The 25092-nt window shown below is 44.1% G+C and overlaps 1 protein-coding gene across 1 annotated transcript; it reads left to right on the forward strand.

Annotated features, from left to right (window-relative positions):
* The first annotated feature begins 4525 nt into the window (after positions 1-4525).
* Positions 4526-24019, forward strand: METRNL (meteorin, glial cell differentiation regulator-like). Its single transcript, XM_010579487.1, has 4 exons — positions 4526-4563; positions 5398-5786; positions 22279-22338; positions 23064-24019. Exons 1-4 carry the CDS (start codon positions 4526-4528, stop codon positions 23378-23380), a joined length of 804 nt encoding a protein of 267 aa, XP_010577789.1. The 3' UTR covers positions 23381-24019.
* The last annotated feature ends 1073 nt before the right edge of the window (positions 24020-25092 follow it).

The following is a 25092-nucleotide window of genomic DNA, read 5'->3' on the forward strand; positions in this document are numbered from 1 at the left end:
CGGCCCCGGGATGCGGTGCACCTGCGGGGCGCTCCCCGCCGCAGCGGGGGCGTCCCTCCGCGGGGCCGGGGCTGGGGCCGCGTCCGGGCGCCCTTCCCCGCTGCCCCGCTCCGTGCAGGTCCCGGCACTTGGCACTCAGCCGCACCGCAGCCCCGGTGCCGCTCCCTGCTGCCGGGAAGTTATCCCGCACTTCGTCCCGCGGAGGAGATGATGATGATGGTGATGATGAGCCCTGGGAGCAGGCTGGCACAGCGGCCTCGCTCCTGATTTATTCTAATTGCGCTGGTTGTGAAACCTCTCCAGTTCTCAAGTGTTTATCTGCCAAATTATCTTTCCTTTAATTGCTTGTAATAAGTTTAACGCGTGTGGTTGGGTCTGTGACCTCCTCCACTGTTCGTAGTTTTAAAAAAGCGACTCTGCTAACAAGCAAGTGTTGCTGGGCCAGGCTTTCTGTCCTTGGAGAGTAAAACGTTTTGACTCTAATATTCTGCTCAGATCTGACTTTCTTTAAAAGTTTGCCCAGCTTGTATCAGTAGGGTATTTTGGAGTAGGGAGAATTCAAAGCGGGGTAACAGCTGGATTGACTTTCAACATCGCAATTTCTTATCTGTTACTGTCTGAAACATGCAGATGCTTGGTATTTACTTTCTTCTGAACTTTTCTTCTGACTCTTGACGATTGATGCATAATTGCAGTGAATCCACTTGAACGCGAGTCTGTTTGATAGGGAAAAAACCTATTAGTTCTGGGGCAAACTCCTAATTTTATCCTTTTTTTTTCCCCCCCCCCCCAAAAAAAAAAAAAAGAAAAAAGCTGTACCTGCTTTCATTGCTAAGCATCTTAGCTGCATGTACTTACCTGGACCTTACCACCTGGTACCGCAGCCTGTTTTTTAAAAGAAAAATGACAAACCCCTGTAATTCTGTCCTGTTTGGTTCTTATTTTTGTCCTGTTTTCTTAGAGCAAGCAGTGACTGGCCATTTGGTTCTCATTTTTGTCCTGTTTTCTTAGAGCAAGCAGTGACCACCCATGTCACCTGAGGGGGTGATGCTTGGGGGGGGAAGTGAAATATCATTTACTGTAACTGAGTTTGGGGTGAACTGGTGATGCAAGCTTGGACTCACTCACTGTTGTTGCTCTGGTGTGCCAAAGCAGGGCTGATGGCGACAGCTCTGTGATGATGCTGTTGGAGGCACAGGGAAGGAGGAGCTGCCCTCTTGCATGCACAGTTTAGTCTGGGTGGTTTTATTTGTGTGAGTGAGCCCTGGAGTCCAGGTGGACAGGAGTCTCGGGAGAGGATAATGTAAACCAGGCTGACTTTGGCCTTGCTGGTAGAAAACAGGTGTCATCAGAAATGCTGGCAGTCCTAAGGCCATTAAATATCATCTGCTTTGTCCTAAAAGACTAGCAGTTAAGAAGGAAAGGTAATTTGATGTACCAGTAAATACATCTAATTAAGTATTTCAGTGTGGATACTAATAGCTGTATGGGTCAGAAAGGATTTTTTTTTTTTATGTGGAATATAATGTTTTGAAATCATGTGATGTTTTTTACTTTAACTGTTTGAAAAACCTGTGAACTGAATGCCAAAATGTAGTCTTTCTTCCCACAGTGAAGTTCTAGGTTGTCTTGTGCTGGCAGATTTGAGAGTCTCTTACAGTAAACCTGAAGGTGTTTTCTCACCTTTATGTACATGTCTATATTAAAAGCAACAATCTTAGAAGTAGAATATTCTGGATGTGATTTTCTTTTTCCAATTAGCTTGTGGAGAGGTGATGAGCTTATGTCCCTGAGTAGTATGAAAAGCTTCACTAGGATTCCTATAGATATTTCTCACACTTCCAGGGAAATCTGATGCAATGCACAGCTTGACACCTGCAATTTAAGTACACTCAATAGGCCATAGCAGCATCTTAATAAATAGCTTGACAGAGAGCTTCCAGGAAAGCTTTGTCCAGAAGAAAGCAGAAGCTTCACTATGGTGTGTGCCTGGCTATTACTCTTGCTGTAACTTCAGGTTTTCATACCGCAGTGACCTCTCAATGCTTTGGGCAAAAGTGCTTCAGTGACAGGCTGAGAATATGCTAGCCTGGCTTTTTTTACTATAGGCTGTAGGAGCTAGAATTCAGCTCTGATGTGGCTGCTTAAGTCAATCAGTCTTACCCTCTGCACCAGTGGATGCTCTGGGGAAGTCTTGATGCTCTCTAGGTTGTCATCTTTCATTAAAAACTCCAAGTTAGGAGTGAAAGTTCCCTGCGTTCACTGAGGGGTGCTGGGAGGACATGGGTACTTCTAGGGCTCTTCAGAGCATCTGTAATAGAATAAAGAAAGGAAGTAGCTAAAGTAGATAGTGTGAATATTCCTCCCACTCCCTTTTTCTTTAAACACCTGTTGCATGTTGCAGCAGAACAGCTTACTGCACTGATACCATAATAGATCTTTCAGGGCAGTGATAGGGGGATGGCAGAAACCAGAAAGGGATAAGAGTGAGGAGACAAATGCAGTGATTCAGGATGTCCTCATGGATTGGTATGAGGAAGCAGTACTTGTTGCAGAAGTACGTCCCAATAAACAGCACAGATTTGGAAGGGAGGATGGATGGCTCATCCATCACTGTAACCATCAAACAGCTGCCCTATCTCCTTGCCATGTACTTAAAAAAACAAAAACAAAACTCAAATGAGCTTGGAAATGAAAAAAAAAAAGGCTCCTGGACCGCCATTGTTTTATGGACATGGTGTGTCTGATGACTGGCTAGTGAGAACTAAACATGACGTTAAACAATCTCTCAATGTGGTGACATGTCATTTTGACAGAAAGCAAAGCGACAGGTTTTACTGGATGATGGTGGTTGCTGTTAAGTAATGTGAGCATGTATTTTGAAATCTGCTTAACTTTTGAGTCATCCTTTATTATAAGGCTTAATGGGTACAGGTACTTGTGCTTGATGTATCTGTCTAATGGCATCACTCTTGCCTGTGGGATATAATTGGCTTTCAGAAGATAATTTCAGAGTCCACCCTGTTTTTTGTTTGAACAGCATGAACGTTTGAGCAAAATGAATGCTAAGGCTTTTTTCTCTGGCAGAAATTGACTGCCTCAGTGTTGTTGGGATCACTTGCAACAGCAGTTTCACTGCATAAGTTCAGAGTTTTGCCCCTGGTATCTTCCTTCTGTTTAAGGACTCAGGCTCTAGGGTGGAATTTGCCAGTATAAGTTCTGCAAAACCTCTGCAGCTTGTTTTGATGTCTTGAGTAGGAACAAGTGATGTGTCAGGGTAGTTTTTTGCCCCTTTGCTGAGGGATAAGCTTTACACTCTTTAATTTCACTTATCCACTGCTTGCACATAAACAGACTTCTGTGCTTTCTGTTGAGTGGCATCATGCGCATGCTGTGGTGAAAACTGATTTTGTGGACCAGATGTGGATTTACAGTCAGCTTGAAATATCCCATTGCAAGCTAAGTTTCCTGAATGTGTTAAGTACTACTGAATTTGAGGGCAAGAGACTAAAGGTCAAAAACTTGTCCCTCTTTTCTCCTCATCTGTGTTCTTGATGTGGCTTTCAAGATTATTCAAAAGCACATGTTTGCAGGCACTATTGTTATTAAATATGACTTTTTTTTCTGAGTTTCCTCATGTAACCTCTATCAAGTGGGTCACACTGACACTCACAATAATGAGTCACGTCAACAGTAAATGCAAACCATATGGGGTTTTTTTTTTCCCCTTTTTTACACATGGCTTCTAGTTACTTTCTAAATGCTGACTTGAATTTAACCCTGTTCAGCACCTGAATATATCATTGGGGTGAGGAACTGTGTATTTGGAGGTTTCTGTTGAGAAACCAGAACTTGATGTCATTACTTGCACTACACTAAAATATGTTCTTTGCCACAGATTTCCTGTGTAACCTCAGACGAGTCACTGAATCCTTTTTAATTATTTTTTTTTTCTGTCTTGGTTCATCTGCCTGCAAGTGGGAATGTTGTGAAGCTTCTCTAAAGTCCTGCAAAGCAGACCCGTGAGCTGTGTTGAAGAATCTCATTTTGGGTGGTGCTCTACAGGCACAGAATAAAAGATGCTTATGTTTGGGAACTAGGTGCGCAAAGCGTAGGAGGAGAAACAAGCTTGGTAGTGAAGTGATTTGCTCACACTCGCATAATAGGTTTGTGACAGGACAGGGACTGGGACCGAAGGATTTTTTGCCTAATGGCCCAAATGCTGCAACCAATAAACCAGGCTTCCCACAACTTTTTCTTTTAACTGGAGTGCCTACAGCATGCAGTGTCGCATTAGTGCTTTGAGTCACTCTGGGTACAGGACCTGTGGGGTTGGTCCAGCATCAGTGACAGGCAGCAAGGGTTGTTTAGAGCTAGCCTTGGTTTAGGCTGTGGGCAAGCAAGTCATGGGGGTTTACTAGTCATCCTGCTTAAGCCCAGCAGTTTGCTCTCCTTTCACTAGCACTTGGCCCTGGGATCCCCACGTTGCTCTCCTATCCCATCTCTGTGATGACCAGCTCTCGAAATGGCTGTTGGGGTGTTAATTTTTGGCCACAGTGCTGGGTAAGGACATGGGACTGACGGTGGCCCTGTGCCCCAGCTATAGTCGCTGGCCACGTGTTCTCTTTTTTGCTGAACACCCATAGCTGTGTGTCTGCTCGTAGCCCATCAGACCTGGGCAGTAAAGTGATAAGCTAAATTTAAACCTCATATGGGGAGAAGTGGGGGAACAGGTACGTACCGAAGAAAGCAGCATAGTTCAATGCTTCCCCAGCTATGACTGGGGAGTGTAGTGTCTTCTCTCCCTACCTCCCAGTTTGGAGGTTGGGGCTGCCCAGCGGGGGCAGAGGGTATCAGTAGCACCCAGAGCATCCCTTTGTTCCAGTTCACAGGGTGAGCTTGGCATCCCTCCCAGTTTCAGATCCATTGGGAATATAGACTTGGAAGGGGAACAAAGTACTCAGAAAAAAGGTGGAGTCCGATCTGTGAAGCTGGAAAACGTGCTGGTTTAAGCCACCAGGAAGGGAGTTCAAGCGTACGTGTTTTACTTAGTGTGCGCCAAGTCATTTGCCACAGCTCAGCTGATGGGCAGTAACTGAGGCTGTAGTAATTTAATTGCTTTTGATCATGTGCTTATATCCCATTTAATTTTGTATGCAATTACTAGTGGTTTGACTTTTTCTTTTGGGAGATGATTTAAAATTGTCCCATAATATTAAGGTTGCAGTCTTGCAAGAGACAAGCACTTCTGACCGCTCCCAAGCTGGATGGGCTAATACTAAATACTGTCACAGGTTTCCTGCGTTTGTTGATGTGGGTCTTTGAAGGTTTGAGGTTATGACAGTCACATTACTAGCTCTGTCATTTCTCTAACTTTCTCTTTCTTTCTTCCCCCAGTGGCTTAACTCACGAGTCTCACAAGAAGGATGTTGAACAGGTCTACCTCCGCTGTTCTGAAGGGTCAATAGAGTGGATGTATCCCACAGGAGCACTCATAGTCAACCTGCGACCCAATACTTCACCTGCCTCTTACAAACATTTGACTGTTTGCATAAAGCCCTTCAAGGACTCTGCAGGAGCAAATATTTATTTGGAAAAAACTGGAGAACTGAAACTCTTGGTCCGAGATGGAGATCGCAGCCCCAGTAAAGTATATTGCTTTGGCTATGATCAGGGGGGCCTGTTTATTGAGGCCACTCCTCAGCAGGACATTAGCAGGAAGATTACAGGCTTCCAGTACGAATTGATGAACAAGGGGATAGCGTCTGATTTGCACACAGTTTCTGGTGAGTTCTGGGATATTGGTCGTATTTTCACGTACTGTACGGGATGCATAACAGATGGCAGAGTGAGTGAGTGGGAAAGTGGTTGGGTCTAAATTTCATGTGCTTTTAAGGACATGTTTTATAAACAGGCTATTGTGGAAGATTTTTTTTTTCTGTTTTTTTTTTTCTTTTGTAGTTGTTGTTTTTTGGAAGCTGGTAGCATAGGCTGAATTCCAAATGATTTGTTAAGGGCTACGTTGTGAACGATTCTCCCCTTGCAGGCGCGGGGTGAATCACAGGAGCTGGCTTTACCCTACATTGAACTCCAGTGTGAACTGGGCTTCCGAGCCTTGCTGTAACAGTTTTCTAACTACTTTTTTACTCAGTTTTTAAGACCCTGCTGCATGTTTTGAATAATAAACATTTAAACAAGGAGGAACTCCTTTTCCGTGTTTGTTTTTTTTTTTTTTTTTTCTCTGAAACTACTGCTACTTGCTGACCTAATTATGGCTTGCTTTTTTTTTTTTTAAACAAGGAAAATGGTGTGTTCCTTCCTCAGCTCTGCCTATTCCACTTTCTTGAGCATTACTGTGCCATGGCAGAGCTCTTCAACGCCGTGACAATACTTTTACAGTGCTGGTGTTGTCTTTTCTCTCAACCATTATGAAAAGCAACTTTTGTAGGGAGGAATTTTATGCCAAAAGCTTTTAGGAAGGGGGAGTGGACAAACTGAAAGAGCTTACAAGCCTGTAAAGTCTGATACTAAATAGCAAGCTAAATACCATTTGGGAACAATAGCTCTAGGTGTAACCTAATTGTGCTAATCAGTTAGTTTGAGAAGAAGACTGGCATTTGTGGAGGATGACAGGGGGGAAGGGGAAATTCTCTTTAGATAGGCAGTATCTGATTCATGCATCTCCTCCATTCAGAATTGCCTCTAGTTTTTACCCCCCAAACCCTCCAGAATAGCCCGAGGAATAGCAGATCTAGGATAGTTTGTCCCAAATGACTATGGAGGTTTCAAGGTTTAGGTATTTTAAGTGCGAGGCCATGGTGGCAAACAGATTTCTCTTTCGAAATGAAATGGTAGGGAGTGAAGGCAGCCCTGCAGCAGGGCAGAAGAGTCCCCACAGCCCACTTGAGATGGATGACTCGTCCCAGGGTAAAACCTGATGTAAAGCCAGCCTAAGACGCTGTACGTAGGCTGTCTAGATTCTGCGGTAGTGTTGCCATATGCTTTGCCTGAGATGCTACTTGATAAGCAGTGGTGTGGTTAATTAAACTGCAGCTGTATCTTCTAGGCATTGCATCCCTCCTTTTTTGGGATAAGTAATTGCAGAACTTGAGTCCCATCCTCTCCCCTCCCCTGGCTCCCTTCTGCAACAGGACTCTGGATTTAAATCTTTGTATATTTGTGCATACTCACCACCCTGCTAGCGTTTAGATATTGGTACACCAATTCAGATGTGGCTTTTGGTTTTTTTTTTGTACAGATCTTAGTAGGACTGAGATGAACAGTTCTTAACTCAGCAAGACGGTCGTCAGCTGAGGGCTAATGCAGTAACCCCCAGAACTGATAGATGGCGTGTTTGCCATTAAAACAAAAAAACCCATAAACACAAATATTCAAATATTTAAGTTGCCTTCTTTACTCTTGCTGTGTATGCAACTTGTAGCTTACTGTTGAGGGTTCTGCATTTTAAGCAGACTTCTCTGCTTCTGCATTTTACAAGTGCTGCAGAAGAAGTAGGGTATGTGCTGCAGAGCTGTTTTCCCAGTAAGATCATTTCTGCAAAGATGAATATGCTGTGCAGAATGTTAGCTATGTAGTAAAATTCCATTGCAGAAGACATTAAATACATTGTTTAATCAGTTATTTGGAGAATGTTCCCAGATTCAGTGCTTCTTTCTTTGACAGGCTGTGAGGATGGAGACAGAGGCAGGCTAGTGATAAGTCACTTAAACTTACCAAGAAAAGCCCTATACTTCTTTTTTCTGAAGAAAGTTGAAACTGCTTTTGCATATAGTAAAATAATATGCAAAAAATACAGCTCATCACTGCTGTTTTTAGTTTGCACATAAATATGCTTTCTCCTGAGCTCCGCTAAAATCAAGAGGACTCGCTGCTGGCATATTTAACATCACAAGCCGGCACAAACTGCTGTGTTTTTAGAAGTAAGTGCTCTTCATTCCACATAAAATCTTGGAGATTTTTAAAGCTGATGGACGTTTTCTTCAGAGACTTTCCAAAGTCAAACTGAGGACTGAATCCAATTACAGCCTTCCTCTTTGATAGGCATATTAAATCACTTTTTCTGTGACTGCTGTATTTTCAGCTGTAACAGACACTGGTTGAATTTCAGTGCTGTCTTATAAAACAATGTGGTAGGCTATCTGCTTCACCCTCCCAGTGTCTTGTTTGGACAGAAGCAGCTCTTCAACAGTTCATCAGCAGAGCCTTCAGGGCAAACTAGGGATCTCTATTGTATTTTAAATTATTTCCCTTGCCTTTTTTTGGATCCCCAGACTCTGGAGAGGGGTGGCGGGGGGTGAAAACACGATGAAAATGCCATACATGACTCTTTCCACTACTCAGTCAGATGAGCACTTTTATTCTCCTATAAATATCTATATGTCTGGGGAAACTGCCAAGTAGCTGCCTTGTGAGGCTTCTATAGAGCAATATATCTGGGGCTCTTTGCAGTTCATGGACCTCCTTTCTGCTGGAGCTGCTTTAAGTTTTTCTGTGAAACCTCCAAAGAAATGCCCTTCACTGAGCTGTTCGTTTGGAGGGGAAGTTTACAATCAATTGACTGAAATCACTGGTGGCTTCTTCATCGGAGAGGTGGCTCAAGCCAGAGGCAAGTGCTGACCTTAAAAGAGCTGAAAACTGGATTTAAGGTTCTGCATTTGTCTCCAAGCATACTTCTGTCCCTTGGTCACAAACGTGGCTTACAGCATTTTGGCAGTTGCACACTGGTAAAACGAGCCTGCTCATGGCTTAGTTGCAGTTTGACGGAGTTCAGCAGAACTGGCAGTACGCGTGAAGAGGTGTCAGTGCTGTGAGATGCTGTTGCAGATGGGGGCTGAGATGTGCTGGCAGAGCTGGGCAGAGGAAGCTCGCGCGCTTCCTGGTCTCGCTTAACGCTGCAGCGCTTCGTCTGACGGCGAAGGACCAAAAGTCACAAATATTGCATTATTTTCCTACCACTGCAGATTGGGGGAGATGACTATCGTAAAAGACCCAGGTGTGGGGCTCAGTAATCCAGCCCTTTCCTTGTGCAATAACTACTCGCTAACAACTTCTCTCTGCTTTCCCTAAATGGCGTGTTTGTTTCCTGGTGATAATTATTGTACTCTGCCCTTGAGTTTACTCTCTCTTCCTAACCTGGCATCCCAGCTCTGATTAAAGAGTATAAGTCATCTGTTTAATACCTTAATGACCTGTTGTGTCCTCAGAGTCCTGACATTGCAGGGTGCATCCACAAATCAACAATGCTTGGCAGGGTGCCTGTGGTTTAATTAGAAAACCTCAAGTTTTATTAGTTTACAGTCATTCTTTCCCACTTAATCAGAGTCTAGCAAATAATTCAGTAGAAAACATACACAGGTTCTGAATTGGCCTTTCCCTTTTCTCAGGAAGGTTGAATGACACAGTGCAGTCTTATGATTTTCCAGATTTTGGGGATTTAACCCTTTTCTTGCCTCTGAGTCTGCCTTATCACATTCTCTTAAGACTTCCCTAACTGTAAGAAGCATGTGTAGTGTACTGATAGGTTTTAATTCGGGTTGCTGAGATTTGGTATGGGAAGGTTTTTACTGTGATAGTAACAAGCAAAAAAAGTGCATTTCTGGGGCTTTGTAGTTTCTTAAGCTGGGCAGAGGAGTGAAGGCAAGCATGCTACAGTGCTTGTCACCATTTTATGTGAGTAGTCCCTAAGAAGGGTCACCTTGAGAATTCAGACATCTTAATGGGCACGTTCTCCTCTTGATACCCAAAGTGATGGCTGACTGAAAGTGCTTTTGATTTCAGATGAGGTTTTGGATTGGACCCCTATTTAATTCCCATACACACTGATGGTCCATTAACTTCAGCTCATGCTTGCAGTAAGGCTCTGAAGCCTTGGTGTTTGCCCAACTGAAGAACTGAGGCACTGTGACATTTTGGCTCAAGGCCATTTGAGAAGCAGCAGAACTTGTTTAGGTTGCTGAATTCTGTTGATTCTAATCTTTTCTGCTTGCGCTGGAGGAAAACACTCTGGGTTTCGGCTATACTGGCAAGTAGATGGAGGTTTTGGCAAAAGTGTTGTTCGGCCATATAGTTCCTAGAAGTTTTCTGAAGGTGTTGACCCACATGAGCTTCTCTGCTATAGTGGAGCCTGTGCCTGGTGTAGGTCTGCCTTGCAACGCAGCAAGCTGCTTGGATTAAATTCCTATGGAAAGTGTGAATGTCCCTTCAGAGTAATTTGCTTTTTAAGTTCTTCAGTTTCTGCTCAACTAGTCTGAAATCTGTAGGTTTGAGCAAGCGTTTTGGAGAGGAAGGTAAATCCTCTTCCCCCTCCCCCGCCCCACCGAATGACCTTTATTTTGTTACCTAAAGTCTGTGTTTCAAGAGTGTCAGTTCCAAGCTCTGGATCCAGCTTTATCTAAGCTGTGTAGTTTGCTTTCCCCATTGCATACTCATGGGGATGTCTGTAATTTGGTTGTTAGAGCTCAGGAGGTAAATAGAAAGCCATTTCATTACCCACCGGCTTTTGTGTAGTAAAGAAGTGAAACTTTAACAAAAATGTCCCTTTATCTTGATGGCATCTACCCACTTAGTGCAGGTTCTAGTAACTGTTTTATAGGTTTTCTTTATTAATGCTGGGTACCTGGCTGCGAATACGAATAGATAGGAGGCACAGCACTCAGGTGGGTATCTGAAAAACTAGCTAAAACTGGATAAATCCAGTTAACTAATTAAGAACAATATTCAGCTATTTCCTGTATGCTGTTAATTCACTGACCTGAGAAAACAGATTGGAAATTAAGAATGTTCATAAGTATTTGGGCTATGCCAGTGTTTCTACTAACAAATAGCTTTTTGAAGCACCCCTCTTAACTTTTGATTGTTGATGCAGTTTGGGTTTGGCAGAGGTGGGGCACCAATCTGCCATATCTCTGCAGGTATTCTCCCAGAGCACTGTTGTCGTTGCAGCTCGTAGGCTTCTAATCTCATGCTTTCCTCTGGTTGCTCCCAAATATCCAATTTTTTTTTTTCCTTTCTTGGAGGCTGAATGCGCTGCTAAGCTTTATAGCCGGAAGCAGCAGATGCGCTGGTGTATTTTTCACTTCTTGTTGGAGTGGAAACATTCTTGTTTTTTGTCCCAGAGGCCGGTGAGGAGGAAGCTGCGGCTGCCATGCCCGCTCTCTGCCAAGGTAGTCGCAATATGGAAATCACGGTTGGTCCCCGCTGTGCTCATCGCTGCCATTAGCAGAAGTGATGGAAAGAGGCACTTGGAACACTTAAATTGAAAGTCCCCGCGACCTTTATGCTTACCATAGGTTCTGCCTGAGTCATTGTGACCATCCGAGGTGTTGGCACTGTGCGATGTGGCAGGGGTGGGAGCTCTGCTGTGTGCTGCAGGGTTGGCAGGGGTGTATATTCCAATACACCCCATCAGATGAGAAAAATGGCTTGCTTTGTTCCCCCCTCACCCCAGTTTTCTGCACAGGATAAAACTCTCATACCTCTTGGGGTTAAGCTGTGTTAGGGGGGAAAAAAGCAAATCTGAGTGTGGTGTGGTTTGACTTGCACAGAAGAACAGAATTGATATCGCACTCCTCCCATCAGGATTTGCTGGTGAAATGCATAACAAGCAGCAAAGCAAAGTTGAGGGATCTGTTCTGTAAGTCTGAGTACACGTTGTCTGAGTGGCATGTAAGGTAGGCTCACCAGTGCAGCAAAAGGTTTGCTGTTGTTTATACGCTTTTTCTCTCTCTAAAAGGTAAGCAGCAAGTTTTAAGAGAAAACCACCAGAAAACAGCCTTTAATGCAGTTGTTCAAAATACACACTTCAATTATTGGCCTTGTAAGGGACCATGTTGACAGTCCTACTTTAGGAAATGTTATTTTCTAAATAGCTTTTTGTGTGCTTACCCTCCTTGCAGGAAGGTCTTCCGTAGTAACTTTCATGTCTTTTCCCATCTTAAACGATGATACAAAACTAGACACAAAGTAACTGTATGAAAGAGTAAACAGCATTCCCTAACCCTATATGTATTTGAAAAAGCACATTGTAAGCCAGTTTTTAAGAGCATATCACTGAACTGGGTGTCACGGGTCAACATCTAAATTGGTCAAGCTGGTTGCTGTATAACAGAGCCTGGAGTGGGATTAATTTTGAGGAGCTAGAAACCTGCTTTAATTATTCATGTGCCTAAAGTGGTCAGATTTGCAGCGAATGATTGACTGGGGGGGGAGAGTTTGAGAGCAAAGGTTTTGGGTTTCTTCCTGTATGAAATGATTTCAAAGGGCAGTTCTGATGCTCAGGGAACACACACGCTCTTACATGTTCCTAAATTGAGCAAGGGTGACGTTTTCGGGATCTGAGCCTCAATAAGGTCGAAAATGTTGAACTGAGAAGTCTTCACCTAAAAAAACCAAAACTGGAGAGCTGCCCTAGTTTAATCTCTCCTTCCCCCAAGAAAATGAGTTTGACAGCAGTCTCCTCTGGCCCTGCTTGTCCTTTGATGTTGCCAGGACAGTAGTTGGTTTTGCAGTGGGCAGCGGAGGTGACAATGGAGCTGCAATGATAAATACACAGCTGCAGGGGAGAGGGGGTAAGAAAATAGCTTATTTTTGCTAGACTGGCCACGAATGCCGTTAGCTTATTTCTCAACTCAGTGGGCAGTCAAAACCAATAAGCAGTCAGGTGTATTGTCCGGGCAGCTGGGGCTCTGCTTTGCTCTGACCTTTATGTACTGTGGAAGATAGTCCCACAAACAGATTTGCAATCCAACGGAGTTGCTTGGCAGTCTTTAATAATGCTCTGTGCTTGCTCTGCAAAACTGTTTAGTTTGCTAATTCCTGAGGCTGTAGTTAAAGAAGGGATGGGAGGGCCGGGGAACCGCATTCCTCCTCCCACCCCCTACCTTCCCTGAGGAATAAGAAACTTACTGAAACATGGGCCAAATTTTGCCTTGATTTGCAGGACAGAAACTCTCTTTCACCTTAATCTGTCGTAGAAGCCAGAAAATACACACAGTAATATTGCATGGATACTTGGAAGCTACCCTGGACCCAAAGCTGTGATATGCTAAATCTGACCCTGGGAGATTTAATACTGGGTCAAAAAAGCTGCTGCCACATGACACACAGCTTTGATCCAGCAGTAACTTCTGCTGCTGATTGAAAACTGTGGAAGGATTTTTTTTGTGTGGGTTGTATGGGTACCTCCTCAGGTATCTTCCTGCACTGCTCTGGCCCCTATATGGGATTTGGGCATTGACTCCTGCAACAGGCATAAACTCTGGTGTTTGCCCATGTCCTTTCTGGATCAAAGGCCTGCTGCTGGGAGAATTGTAGTGATCATTAGTGCTGGGATATGCGCACGGAGGCTCGCATGGCTTTCCATTGCCTTAACCTACCCCCCAGGATCGTTCCTGTTTGTATAGGATGCACCCCTGCCCCACCAGAACTGTTCGTAGCTTTACACCAACTTCACTGATGTATAAGTGGATGTGAGAAATTAAGAGGGGAAAAAAAAAAGGAAAAAGTCCAAGCTTATGTAGAACAGGTGAATGATCTTAATATGACAAAGAAGTGTGGGCTGTTAAGTAAGAAAAGGTGTATATATCTTAAAGCTTTTCCTGTTACAAATGAAAAACCCTAAGTAACTTTTTGGGGAGTTAACTGAACAATGTTATAACATTGAAGGTCTCACTGTGTGAGATGTAGGCCTTCCACAGTCCTCCTCAAGAATAGGCTGATCAAATAAACGTGATTTTAAAATGAAAACTGGCCTTGTTCCTTCAGAGCTCTCCCACATACGAAAAAGAATTTGATTTTTAGAAACAGGGAGGAGAAGGACCTGTGTGGATGTGAGTGCACGTATGCTACTTTTTTTTCTTTTTTTTTTAAGACTCACTTAATCTTTGATCTGTCATTACTCCACTCTCAGGGTTTAACTTTAACCAGCCACTTGTTACTTAATTCTATTCCCCTGCTCCATAGGAGGCATTAATGGACCGGACCGAAGAGGAGGGTGGTGGGGAGGGAGGGAAGGCTTTGTATTCTTGGCAGGTTACCAGGCTGGTAGTAGGTGCTGGCTCCAGCCTCTCCCATAGCCCTGGTAGGGGCTCTGGCACCAGAGCCATGTGCCTGGCTGCACAGCTTCCCCAGGGCACGGGAGTAAAAAACACCTTACTTTTTTTTTTCTGCCTTGCAAGCACTGCATGATATCTCAGCTGAGTGTTTTGTTAGCTGTCAGAGACAAAACCAAACAAGACATCAAAACTTTCTTTATAACTTTATGTTTTCCTAGATCTGATTAGTGCGTGCTTTTACAAGGCTTTGGAATGACATTTTCTTTAGAAGAAAAAAGAAATATTTTCTGAGTGAATTTTAGGAGGGGATGAGCCAAGCCATAAATCTTGTGGGTTTTGAGTCAGTAAAAATATTTGATTAGGTCCTGTGCTGCCGGGCGGTAGATGGGCAGTGTGGAGGTGCGATGCTACAGCTGCCTGTGCTGGCAGGTTCTCGTGGGACAGCCAGGAGAGAGGTGCTGCCCCAGCCCTTCTGCTGCTGCAAGGTCAGAGGAGATCGGAGGAGTCCCTCAACCGTCCAGAGGCACCTTCGACTTCCAGCACTTGTCTGTCCTCACGCCTGCCCAGCGCTTCCTGCTCCTAATCCCCCTTGGGCAGCAGCAGTACGTTCGAGGAAGGAGAGAGGTGTTTTCTGTGAACAAATAGATGTATTTTTTATGGTTTTATATTGGTGTCTTGTGTGCATACAGCAGGAGAAATTCCCAGCAGTTACCTTTCTGCCTGCTTTTCTCTTTAATTGCAGTTAGGAAGGGGGGAGAGAGACAGCAAAGAAATGACGGATGCTTGCAAATGCTGTTTGCACAGAAATGTGGACTAATACAGTTGCAGAGACACTTCTTGTTTGCTGGGCTCTCTCTCTTCTGCTGCAATTCAGACAGAAGGAATTTAACTGAAAACCTGATCTGCTGAGTAGGGCTTTTTGGACACGATACATTGCAGACTTGACTGTAACTGAGGATTTGTACAGGGCTGATGATGCAACGGGTAAGTGTAGGAGCTTGGTTGGGAGTTGGCACTGATCCCGTTACCATTACATCGCTGCCCACCCCAGCACCGAGGTTTGCCATGGCCGTGTGGGAGCCCAAAGCCCAGCACTGCTCTTTGAACGCTGCCCTGGGATGAAGAGGGTGGAGAGGGTTAGGGTATTGATGGAGACTGAACTGTGCCTGTTGGCTGCGTACAGCAGGAGGGGAGGTGGGCCAGGAAGGGAGACGGTGTTTGGGACGGGCATTATTTTTTCCTGATGGAGCAATAAGCAGCCCAGAGGAGGTGGGACAAAGAAGTGTCTCAAAGATATGACACTTGTCGTAATATCTCCTGGGTTGATGCAACTCATGCGTGGGCTTGGAGGTAGAGTTTAATAGTGTCTAATGCTGCTTGAATAAAAACTGCTCTGTGGTTTACCCCCCCCCCCCCTTTTTTAAAAAAAAAACCAAAAACCCAAACAAATGGCTGTTTGTGTTTCTAGCTGACCTTTCAGCTCATTTGTTAGAATGGGTGCTGCATCTTGGAACAGCAAAAAAGGCATTGACTCTGCAATCCCAGAGGATCCTTACATGCTCTGTAGCTGCTGCGCCAAGTTTCATTTTGAAAACTGTTCCAAATGGAGCTTGCCTAGTACCAAATCTCTTCCTCACACTGTTTACATAAATAGTCTTCTTTCGTACTTAAGAACTTTAATACCCTTTTGGAAGACATTTCTGTGAAAAGATACGTTTCTGGTTTATGGTCTCTTGTCTTAAAGTTTCTCAGAACACGAAGGTCATCACATCTCTAATGGTGAGGTTTACAATATGCTTTTTTTATTCTTTCTTTGCAGGAAGGAAGTGGTATTAACTCAATTCTTTTGGCACAGTCCATGCCACAGTATATGAAAGTCTGCATTTCATTAAACTTATTTGCAGGTTTAAATTGTTCTTGGCCAGTGTCTATATTTTCCAAGTTACTTCTGGAAACTTGTACATATGTGCAAGTTGAACTGAATGTTAGAAACGAGCTAAGGCAAGGAACTGGAGTTGACACTTTCTTTTCTGAGGAGGTGAAATCACCAATATCCCTGCTTCACATAAAGAAGTCAGGGGAGAATGTCCATTGCAGCATCATGATTTTGGTCCAGCAGCTGAATCACCATCTTGTCCTGTACCAAATCTTGGCTGGGTTTTGACTGTAGAAGAAGGGAGTCTTTGAGTTTTGTATCTTTGCTCATGGTCCTCGTTCTGAGCTGCCTTTTCTGCTCAGCAAAGGGACTCAGATTAACTTTCTAGCAAATAGGGGGATGAATTCTTCTGCCTTTAGAAGAGCACTAAACTATCTCAGTATGTTATTCATAGCATTAACCTTCTATTCATCGAAGAAGCACAATCCCTTTGGATCCCATGTCTGAGGCTTACTGAGCCAAGGGGCTCAGAGTAGTGCAAGTCCAACTCTTGTGTTTGCTCCCTGACTTGGCGTTTTTCTACTGACATGCTGGGAAAAGTGCAGTGCTTGCAGAAGGCCGTGTAATCCTACCCCATCCAAAGACAGGAAAACCTTGTAAAACAAAAAGGTGATGAGAGAGCTCCTCTGTGTGTTGTGACTGGGTGTCAGTAACTTCCAGCCCAGCTGCGGAGATGCTCCGTGTCATCTGGCCACATTTTCGCTCTCTACGTGGCTGCAGGTATTATGTTAAATGCAGGTGGGCTGGATGAACCTCTGCTGGCCTGAGCTCCCAGCTAGCATGTTCATTTTAAATCTGAGATGCACTGACGTGCAGATGCATTGATGTAGTTTAGATGGTGTATTGGTGTGGGGTTGTGAGCGTTTTGAGGTTGAATGTTATTTTGACTTGCTCAGGAAGAGCTATCTGAGGGGGTGAGGAAAGTTGAAGCTATATCTAGAAAGGAGATGACTAGTCAAAGCCTGGTAAACCAGAGTGGTTGTCAAATTCTTGTTCACCTCCACTGCAAGGTAGCAGGTCTTTTTGTTTGCGATATGAGCTGTGAAAGGTTTGTTTTATGCTGCCTCTTCACGGAGGAAGCCTAGGCAAACTTAGGACAAATAATTACAGGATTTATTCTAATTTTTAATTAGTTTAAGCAGGATCAGGGCAAGATTTTTTTTTTCTTGCTCATATGATGTTTGCCCTTAAACTCTTGTCTCCCAGCTAAATCAGAGTTCCAGTAATCAGTTGAGACATAGTCACTTCTGCTTAGGACTCAGAAAAATGACCGAGAAATGCACCATCATTGGAGAAACCGCATCTCTATTTTTATAATCTGCTCTTGTAAGTCTGTACTCCATGTTTCCAGGAAGGAGACTCATCCTATGATGCCCTTTCCAGTACAGTTGCAATTACAGAGCTGCCAGCAAGAATTTGAAGAGTGTGGGTGGGTTTTTTTTGTTCCATATGAACTAATGCTGATGTCAGGTTGAAAGCTTTGATCCGGGAGATGGGTCTGCTGTGGCCCCACACTGGCACGGCTTGAGGTGCTGCAGTACGGGCTGGCTTAGCTTAAAGCAACTTGGTCTGCGACAAGACCCATTTGAATGTCTTCTGCTGAGCATGCAAGAGAAAAGACTCCTTGTTTTAATCAAAAGTTTTAAACCTAGAACTAACAGAAAATAATGCTCCAACCCTGCCTGGGCCTCCTCAGTAGCTTTTGATACTTAAAAGGTCTGATTGCTCTTCAAAGGATTATTCAGAAACACTAATGTGTGGGTGATGTATGCCACGGAAACTGGAAGCGCAGATAAACCAGCTCTGTTTCCCTCCCCCACCATCCACACCTCTACCACACCGCACGCGTATACAAACTTCTTTATAAAACCAAAGGGTATTCCTCGGTAAAGCGGTTTTCTGCAATTACTTTGTGTTAAACATTTTCACTTCTGCTTAAAGGGTGTCTCTCTTCCTGTGCGCGCTGCCGGAGCAGTGATGTATGTTCAGCAGAGCCTACCCAGAGACGTAGGGTGGATGGAGAAGGTCTTTTGGGCTCAGTAAGTGGAACTTTGGGACAGTGTATAGAGACCTGCAGCCTGATTCATCTAGTATTCTTGATAGCTATGAGGTTGTGGAGCGTGTTGAGAAAATTCAGGACAGACAGAGGAGACTTCTTACTTACGGGTTGGAAGCTGATTTTGGGGTACGGTAAGGTCAGTTGGACCAATGGGTGGCTGTTGAAACACAAATGTTTCAAAAGAAGATCAGGCCCATTCACATGGTTTCAGTGACGCCTGCAGCCAGAGCCAGCACGTCTCACTTTGAACGTGTCCTGCAGGGAGCTGTCGTCCTAAACCGTGACGATGGCCCTTGAAATAACCCCCATCTATTTTCAGAGGATAGAAGGGTTATGTGCAAATGTCGCAAACCAAAGGAGGAAGGACTGAAGTTACGTGTGTGTGCTGAGAGAGGATGGCAACGCATACCCACAGCTCTCGAGGCAGAGGAGGCGCATGCTAAATTGCAGCAGTGAAGGTGCACTTAAATCCATCCCCAATATTGGAGGGGATCCTTTCTGGACAACTCAATTCCCTGGTGCTGGCTGAGCTGGGGACCTTCTAGAGCTGATGGCGTCTCCTCGGGGCATGTCCTTCCCTCTTCCTAAGCTTTTCTGCCTCCCCGCGGAGAGGACCAGCAACGTGTTTGACAAAGCTGTTGGCCAACAAGTGCAGTCTATTGTTAGTATCGCCACGTCCTCCTCGGTAACATCAGGTTCAGAGGGCAAATCGCTCAAAGCAGCTGGGACATGACTGCTGGCTTGTGAGGAATGATGTAATTACATCTCCCTCTGCGGGGAGGTGAATAGAGAGGCCTTTGGAGGCACTGGACTGGGGCGGTGGAGGGAGAGGGCTGCCTCAGGTTACTTCAGGTCAGGATACTGTCAAAATCCATCAAAGGCATTCCCAGGAGAGTCAGCAGCCGACGTGCACAATGCAGGCTTTATGCCACTGGCGGTGGAGTTGAGTTATAGGCATCTGGGCTTTAGAGGGCTTCAATAAAACGTTGCTTTTCTCTCTTTTTTTTTTTTTTTTCCACCCTTTCCCTGCTGCTGTATGAATTAAGGCTCTTTGGCTTATCGAGTTTAAAGGAATTAGAGCAGCTGACGTTGATATTGTTGTTGCAAGTTCATAGACTTGCTTTTGGACGCGAGAACCTGGGCAGCCCTCGAGACATCCCCAGGGAGTCGGGCATCCAGCAAACACAGCCGTCTTGTTTAGTAACCGGGCCCGTTTCCCCAGAAAATGAACGTCTTCACCTGCTGTGCACAAATGAAGTACTTTTTTTGGTTTCCTTTTTTTAGTTATAAGGATGCTTCCCATTTTAGCCTGAGGTGTGTGTGTCGTTTTGACATACTGATGGAGGAAAACACCTGCCGCCCCATCCTGGAGTGAATGAGTGCTGAGCTGCAGCTAAAATCGCTAACTTGCAGCATAAACACACAGATTCCTTAATGGCTGTGATTCAAAAGAAAGTGTAGGCATTGCCTCCTCCTAAGGATTTTGTTTCTTTTATGAGACTGTATAGGAATGAAGCTTTGGTTGTAGCGAGTGAATGTTATTTGCTTTTTAATGGTCCATTTACCTCGGCAGTAATCCTTCACGACTCACGTTCCATCTGTGCTTGCATACCTTGTTTTTGCCACTTGCAAGATATACTTGATACTCTGTGAATGCAGATGTGGCAGTTGTTCCACGGAAGAGGATTTCTGTTGTTCATATGTCTGGTATTGCAGTGATGGGCGGTGGTAAATGGTTGTTAAATAAGCTTGCATGCCACCACACTGCTGTGAGTCAGCATGGATCTGAAGTAGGTTTTAAGTAATGATCTAGTGTGAGCAGTGCTGAGCACTTTTAATTTCCTTTTGCATTTAAAAACGATGCAGGATTTTGCCTAGAGTCCACAATTAAAATGATTTGGTTCCGTGTATATGTGGAGATTTGTTAATTTGATTTATTATAGTGTCAGTCTATTTAAATGGAAGGAACCACTTTTAAAGTATTTTGTTTTTCATCTTTAATGCTGTTGCTTGTGTTGCGCTCCTTTTGAGAACAAAAATGGCTTAGTCATTTTGGTTTTTTCAATCTTCTGATGGGGTTGGATGAACTACAGAGATGTCTGGTCTAAACCAAGGCTGTTTTCACTCAGACTTAAAAAGGCTGAGATGCCTTTTCATTATTAGATCCTTGCAGAACAAAATATCTGAAATCCAGTGTCTGAAATCCAGCTGTGGATTTTGAGGATGTCCATCAGCTGTGCTTTGTTTTAGAGCTTCTGTCCATGTGAAAATGCTGTAGGATTTGTGCGGGTTTGCACATTCCCTCCATTTGGTGGATCTAACTCTGGTCCTGATTTGGGCAGAGGGAAGCTGGGGAAGAGGGGCATTTGCCCTGGATGAATTTGGTAGGTGCCATGAATGAAACAACTCCATAGTAGGATGTTACGTGACTAATATTATTTTCTCTGTCAGATGAAACTTTGGTGTTTGGTCTAGCCATTAATGAAAATCTCTTGAGTGTAAAATTTAAAATATCTTTAGACTGAATTTATTATAGTACTCCAATTATGTCCAGGCTTTGGCTGGCTCTGTATTTCTCATGATATTAAACAGTTTCCAAACTTTTCCAAAAAAGAGAGCTGAAATGGTATGTGGGGGAAAGAAGGGCAGTAAAGGCTGCCTTGTTTCTAAAGGCCCTGGAGGCATTCAGCCTCATTCAGACAAATAGAAATGCCTGATTGATCCAGATGCTCTAACAAAACTATTTTGCCTATTCCTTGTCTCTTCTTCTGGAGCTTTTTAACCTTCTTGAATTATTCCTTCAAATATCCCTGCCCAGAAATGTGCATTTTACATTCTCTTTAATCCTATTAAACAGCATGTTACACTGTGTATTAATCATCTGACTGGAGCAAATCTGGTGGATTTGGTTCAATAATCCTTCTTTCTGGATCACTGCTTTTCTGGGACCTTGGAAAAAATAAGAGATTTACCACGTCTTACATTAAAGAATGGCTTGTGCCGTCTAACAGAGGAAGGCTAATAGCTGAGCATCGTAGGCACCAGCTACGTGTTGATTAGACTAGTTTAAATCTACTTCTCCGGGAAGCGGGCAGGGGTGAGAGGAAGGGTGTGACTATTTGGGAACCTGGTTACTTAAGTGTTTTCAGATGTTGAGGTTCAAACCCTAAATTTTTTGGGGGTGGGGAGAAGTGGGGTAGCTTCAGTTGGAGGTTTGAGCGTGGACTGCATGATGAAATGAGCTGTAGCTCCAATGATTTGCCTCGCCTCCAGCGTGAGCCCTGCTTTGCTGTAGTCTTTGCCTGCACTAATCCAGGCGGAGCAGCACGCTTGATGGGTTTTCATTTTTCTGACTGATGTGTAAGTGCTGCTCCAAGATGACATCAAGCGAAAGACATGGGCTCTGATCCTTGGGCCACCAGTGGACAGACTTAATTAGCATCGCTGGGCAGGGCAGACCCTGATAGTAAGCAAATTCCTGAACTCAACAGGGTATTATAGAAACATCTGTACTGCAACTACAGTACCTTCTCCTCAGAAATAGCTGGCCGAGTACAAAGAGGAGCCACATTCTTGCATTGATTAGATTAGTGCAGATATCCAAATGTTTCCAGCAGTACAGGAAATGGTCTTTGTGCTGCTTGAGCTCTAACAGATACGGGGCTCGAGTTTCCGCTTTGCCTCGACGTCCTCAAACACATGCGCTGGGTTTTTTTCCCTCTCCTCTTTGCCTCCCCCACTCTGTAACCTTCTGGATCTTTGATGTGGTGATAGACTAAATGGCTTCTGAAATAGCCCAACAACACTTGATAGAAATTGTAAGAAAGAAGCTTTGCCATCACAGTTTAAAGGGCGCATGATCTTCAAAGTCTTTTTGAGAGGTTTGAATTTACAGCAGAGCATGCTGCAAATGCACCCATATCAAAATGTATTTTGCATAAGCACAGCAGAGTGTGTGTGGCATGTTTACTAGATAATATATCCCGGCAGGAGTGTTAAAGAGATCCATATTCCTGCTTAAGTACAAAAATCTCCTGGGGGCTAGGGTTAGCCTCCATTTCGTGTAGCATTACTGATGCCTGACAGGTCTTTGGACCACTTGTCCCTGTGTTGTGTGTGTATGCGTGTGTCCCGTTTTTGGTTAATTTAAATACTGGTTTATTTATTTACTATCATCTAGTCCTTTGCTAACTCTGACCCTTTCTCTCCAGCTCCCTGCCGACCATGCAGTGACACAGAGGTCCTCTTGGCTGTCTGCACTAGTGATTTTGGTGAGTTGTTGCTTCCCCCCTCCCTTCTCCCCAGGGTGGCTCCCTTGAACGATGTCCACAAACACTGATGGACACCTACTTGCACTTGGCAACTTCCACCAGCAGTAAATGTGGTGTAAAGGGGCTGTGTGCATGGGAGAGGGAGGAGGAGATGGTGTGAAGGACCTCAAAACTGTGTGCCCAGCTGTCACTTCCCCAGGGCAGACAGAGAATGACCTAGCAACCACAAAGAAGTAGAAGTTCAAAGACTTGGGTGCATCTAGGAGAGGCCTTTACGTGCTGCCCTAAAGTGGACTGTTGACGAAGACCAAAAGTTTCAATAATTCTCCCTGCTTCCCTTTTTAAAGGAGAAAATAATATTAGCTGGTATCTGTAATGGCTGAAGAACAGAAAGTACATTCTCAGGGAGCATTAAGCATGTATCTTGTTAGAACTCTTTATCATGACTGATGCTCTTTTTCTGATGTAATTATTTCTGTGTTTAAATTTAATATGTGGATGCCATTTGATGGACAGCTTACAAACATAAACTGTAACAAATACAAATATATGTTGGAGGTTACTGTTATAAACTTAACTCTAAAAATAACAAAGGACCAAAACTGGGTCTGCTGTAGTGAAATCAGTTCCCCTTGAGCTGCCTGGTTGCATGGGGCTGAGTTTGGACCTGGTTCTTCCAGAGGGGTTTTGGGTAACTCTTCCTTATGTCCTTTTTTTGTTTCCAGTGATCAGAGGCTCCATTCAAGATGTTACGAACAAGGCAGAAGAGCAAGAATCCATAATTCATGTTGGTGTCAACAAACTGTACAGGCAGAAGAGCAAAGTCTTTCAGCTCACAGGGGAAAGTGGGAACTGGCGAGGACAAATAAAGACCCTGCTGGAGTGTGGGGTGAAACCGGGAGACGGAGACTTCCTTTTCACGGGACGCATGCACTTTGGGGAGGCCAGGTTAGGCTGTGCCCCTCGTTTCAAAGACTTCCAAAGGATGTACAAAGAGGCAAAAGACAAAGGGCTAAACCCATGTGAAATTGGCCCAGATTGAAATCCCCTGTTTGGCTGAAGATCGCTTTTAGCGTTTGGCCAGGAATATTTCCTGGCTGCGGTGAAAACTGAACAAAAACAGTAAATGAGAGCATGGACAGATCTGGAGTGCAGGCTGAGACCCCGCAGGACACGTCTGCAGCCTGCGGTGCTGGTAGACTAATGGAAGCAACAGAGGTACGAGCTCAGAAGGCTGCCAAGCAAGCAAGGCTGGATTTTTAACCAATCTTGTCCTTACGAATTAAGTTATTATATTTTTTTAGTGACTTCCTTAGGAAAACAAAGAAAGAAAACTCCCATGTCTTAATAAAAAACCCAAATGAAAGCCAACATGCCTTTGTATCTTTTTAATACTAATTTTTAAAAATGTCTTAAACTGATGTAGCATTTGGTATGGCGTATTCTGTATAAAATGGCCAAGAATGTGATAGAGCACGGTAAAACATCTTAACATTAATGCTTTGTAAAAAGCTTGGTGTACAATTCAAAGTTGTTTCTTACGACAGAAATTTATGGAGCCAAACTCTTGTGTGTGTGTTCTCTTTTTTTATTTGAAAGAATGTACAATCGCCGCCTGCAATTTTTTGTCCAGGCTGGCAAATTCTTTCCATTCCAGAGAAATAAAGGTCCCTGGATTTGACACATGCTGTTTAAAATCTTTATTTTTTTTCTTCTCTGTAAGGCCTATCTCGGCTAGTCCAGATGTGCTCATAGATCAGTTCTGGGCTGCTCACTTAGTTTGTGGCTTCTCTGAGCAGAAACAGAGTTCCTGTGAGGCATTGGGAACCGCAGTGTTTTTCAAAGGGGAAGCGGGAGCTATTTTTGGACATTTTTAGACACGTGTCCAGGCAAGGCTCTAAGTGTTCTTCTCTCTGATGCCTATGGGGTTATTTTGGGAATGGCTCCAAAGAGCAGGCTGCCCATTCGTGTTTAGCTTGAAGCTTTTAATTTTGCTGGCTGGTAGCTTGGCGTGAGGTGGCCGTTCGTGCCTACCTGTGAGTTGTGGGAGACAGGACCAGGCCACCTTGTGAAAAATGAGCACTTTAATAAGGGTGGGCCACTTTTGCAGGCAGTGTCCATGGGAGGTACAGGAGCTCTCCCCCCTTGTTCAGTCCCGTTGTTTCCCATAACCTGCAATGTATCACTTTAACGATACCCTCGCAAGGATTTTTAACTGGTTGCTCATACTCATTCTTCAGTGCTTTTTACTGTTCCAACTTCTGGTTTAGGCCATCAGGTTCTTTAAATAAAAACTTTCCGTTTAGTGACTCTTTTTGCTTGATCCCTCCTATCTCCTTCATGTAAGTGTTGTTTCTGAGGCTCAGGGAGGGCATCTGGAGCAACTCAGAGGACTGTCTTCTCAGGTTCATGGAGGAAGTTCTAAGATGGATGGGACAGAGATGCCCACGAGACTTACTGGGGTTAAAAAAACAGGGATGTATCAACATATATTGGCCTGAAGTGGGACCAAAATCCCTCTGAAAGTATTTCTGTAGACTTTCTCAGCAGGATTCATTCTGTGGGCCTATTGGAGAAGGGGAATTTCTTTTAGCTGTGCTAAGATGATCCTAAGAGGCTCCAGGAGATAGTTACTACTTCTGCAAAGACTTCTAAACTCCATTTAGCACCCGTTTATCTGCTGCTTTGACCCCAGCTGCCTTTCAGCTTCCTGTAAGCAAAGCACCAAAACCAGCATCCTATTCTGTATGGTTC

The sequence above is a fragment of the Haliaeetus leucocephalus genome, unplaced genomic scaffold (genome assembly GCF_000737465.1).
Source record: "Haliaeetus leucocephalus isolate CR32 unplaced genomic scaffold, Haliaeetus_leucocephalus-4.0 Scaffold657, whole genome shotgun sequence".
In the NCBI taxonomy this organism is placed as follows: Eukaryota; Metazoa; Chordata; class Aves; order Accipitriformes; family Accipitridae; genus Haliaeetus; species Haliaeetus leucocephalus.

What these genes read in the sequence shown, in the direction of transcription:
- METRNL (XM_010579487.1), top strand. Translation starts at nt 4,526, where the DNA reads ATGGCTGTTGGGGTGTTAATTTTTGGCCACAGTGCTGG. An exon ending in TGATTTGCACACAGTTTCTG is followed by an intron (nt 5,787 to 22,278) that starts GTGAGTTCTGGG and finishes CTTTCTCTCCAG; the next exon opens with CTCCCTGCCGACCATGCAGT. An exon ending in TGTCTGCACTAGTGATTTTG is followed by an intron (nt 22,339 to 23,063) that starts GTGAGTTGTTGC and finishes TTTTGTTTCCAG; the next exon opens with TGATCAGAGGCTCCATTCAA.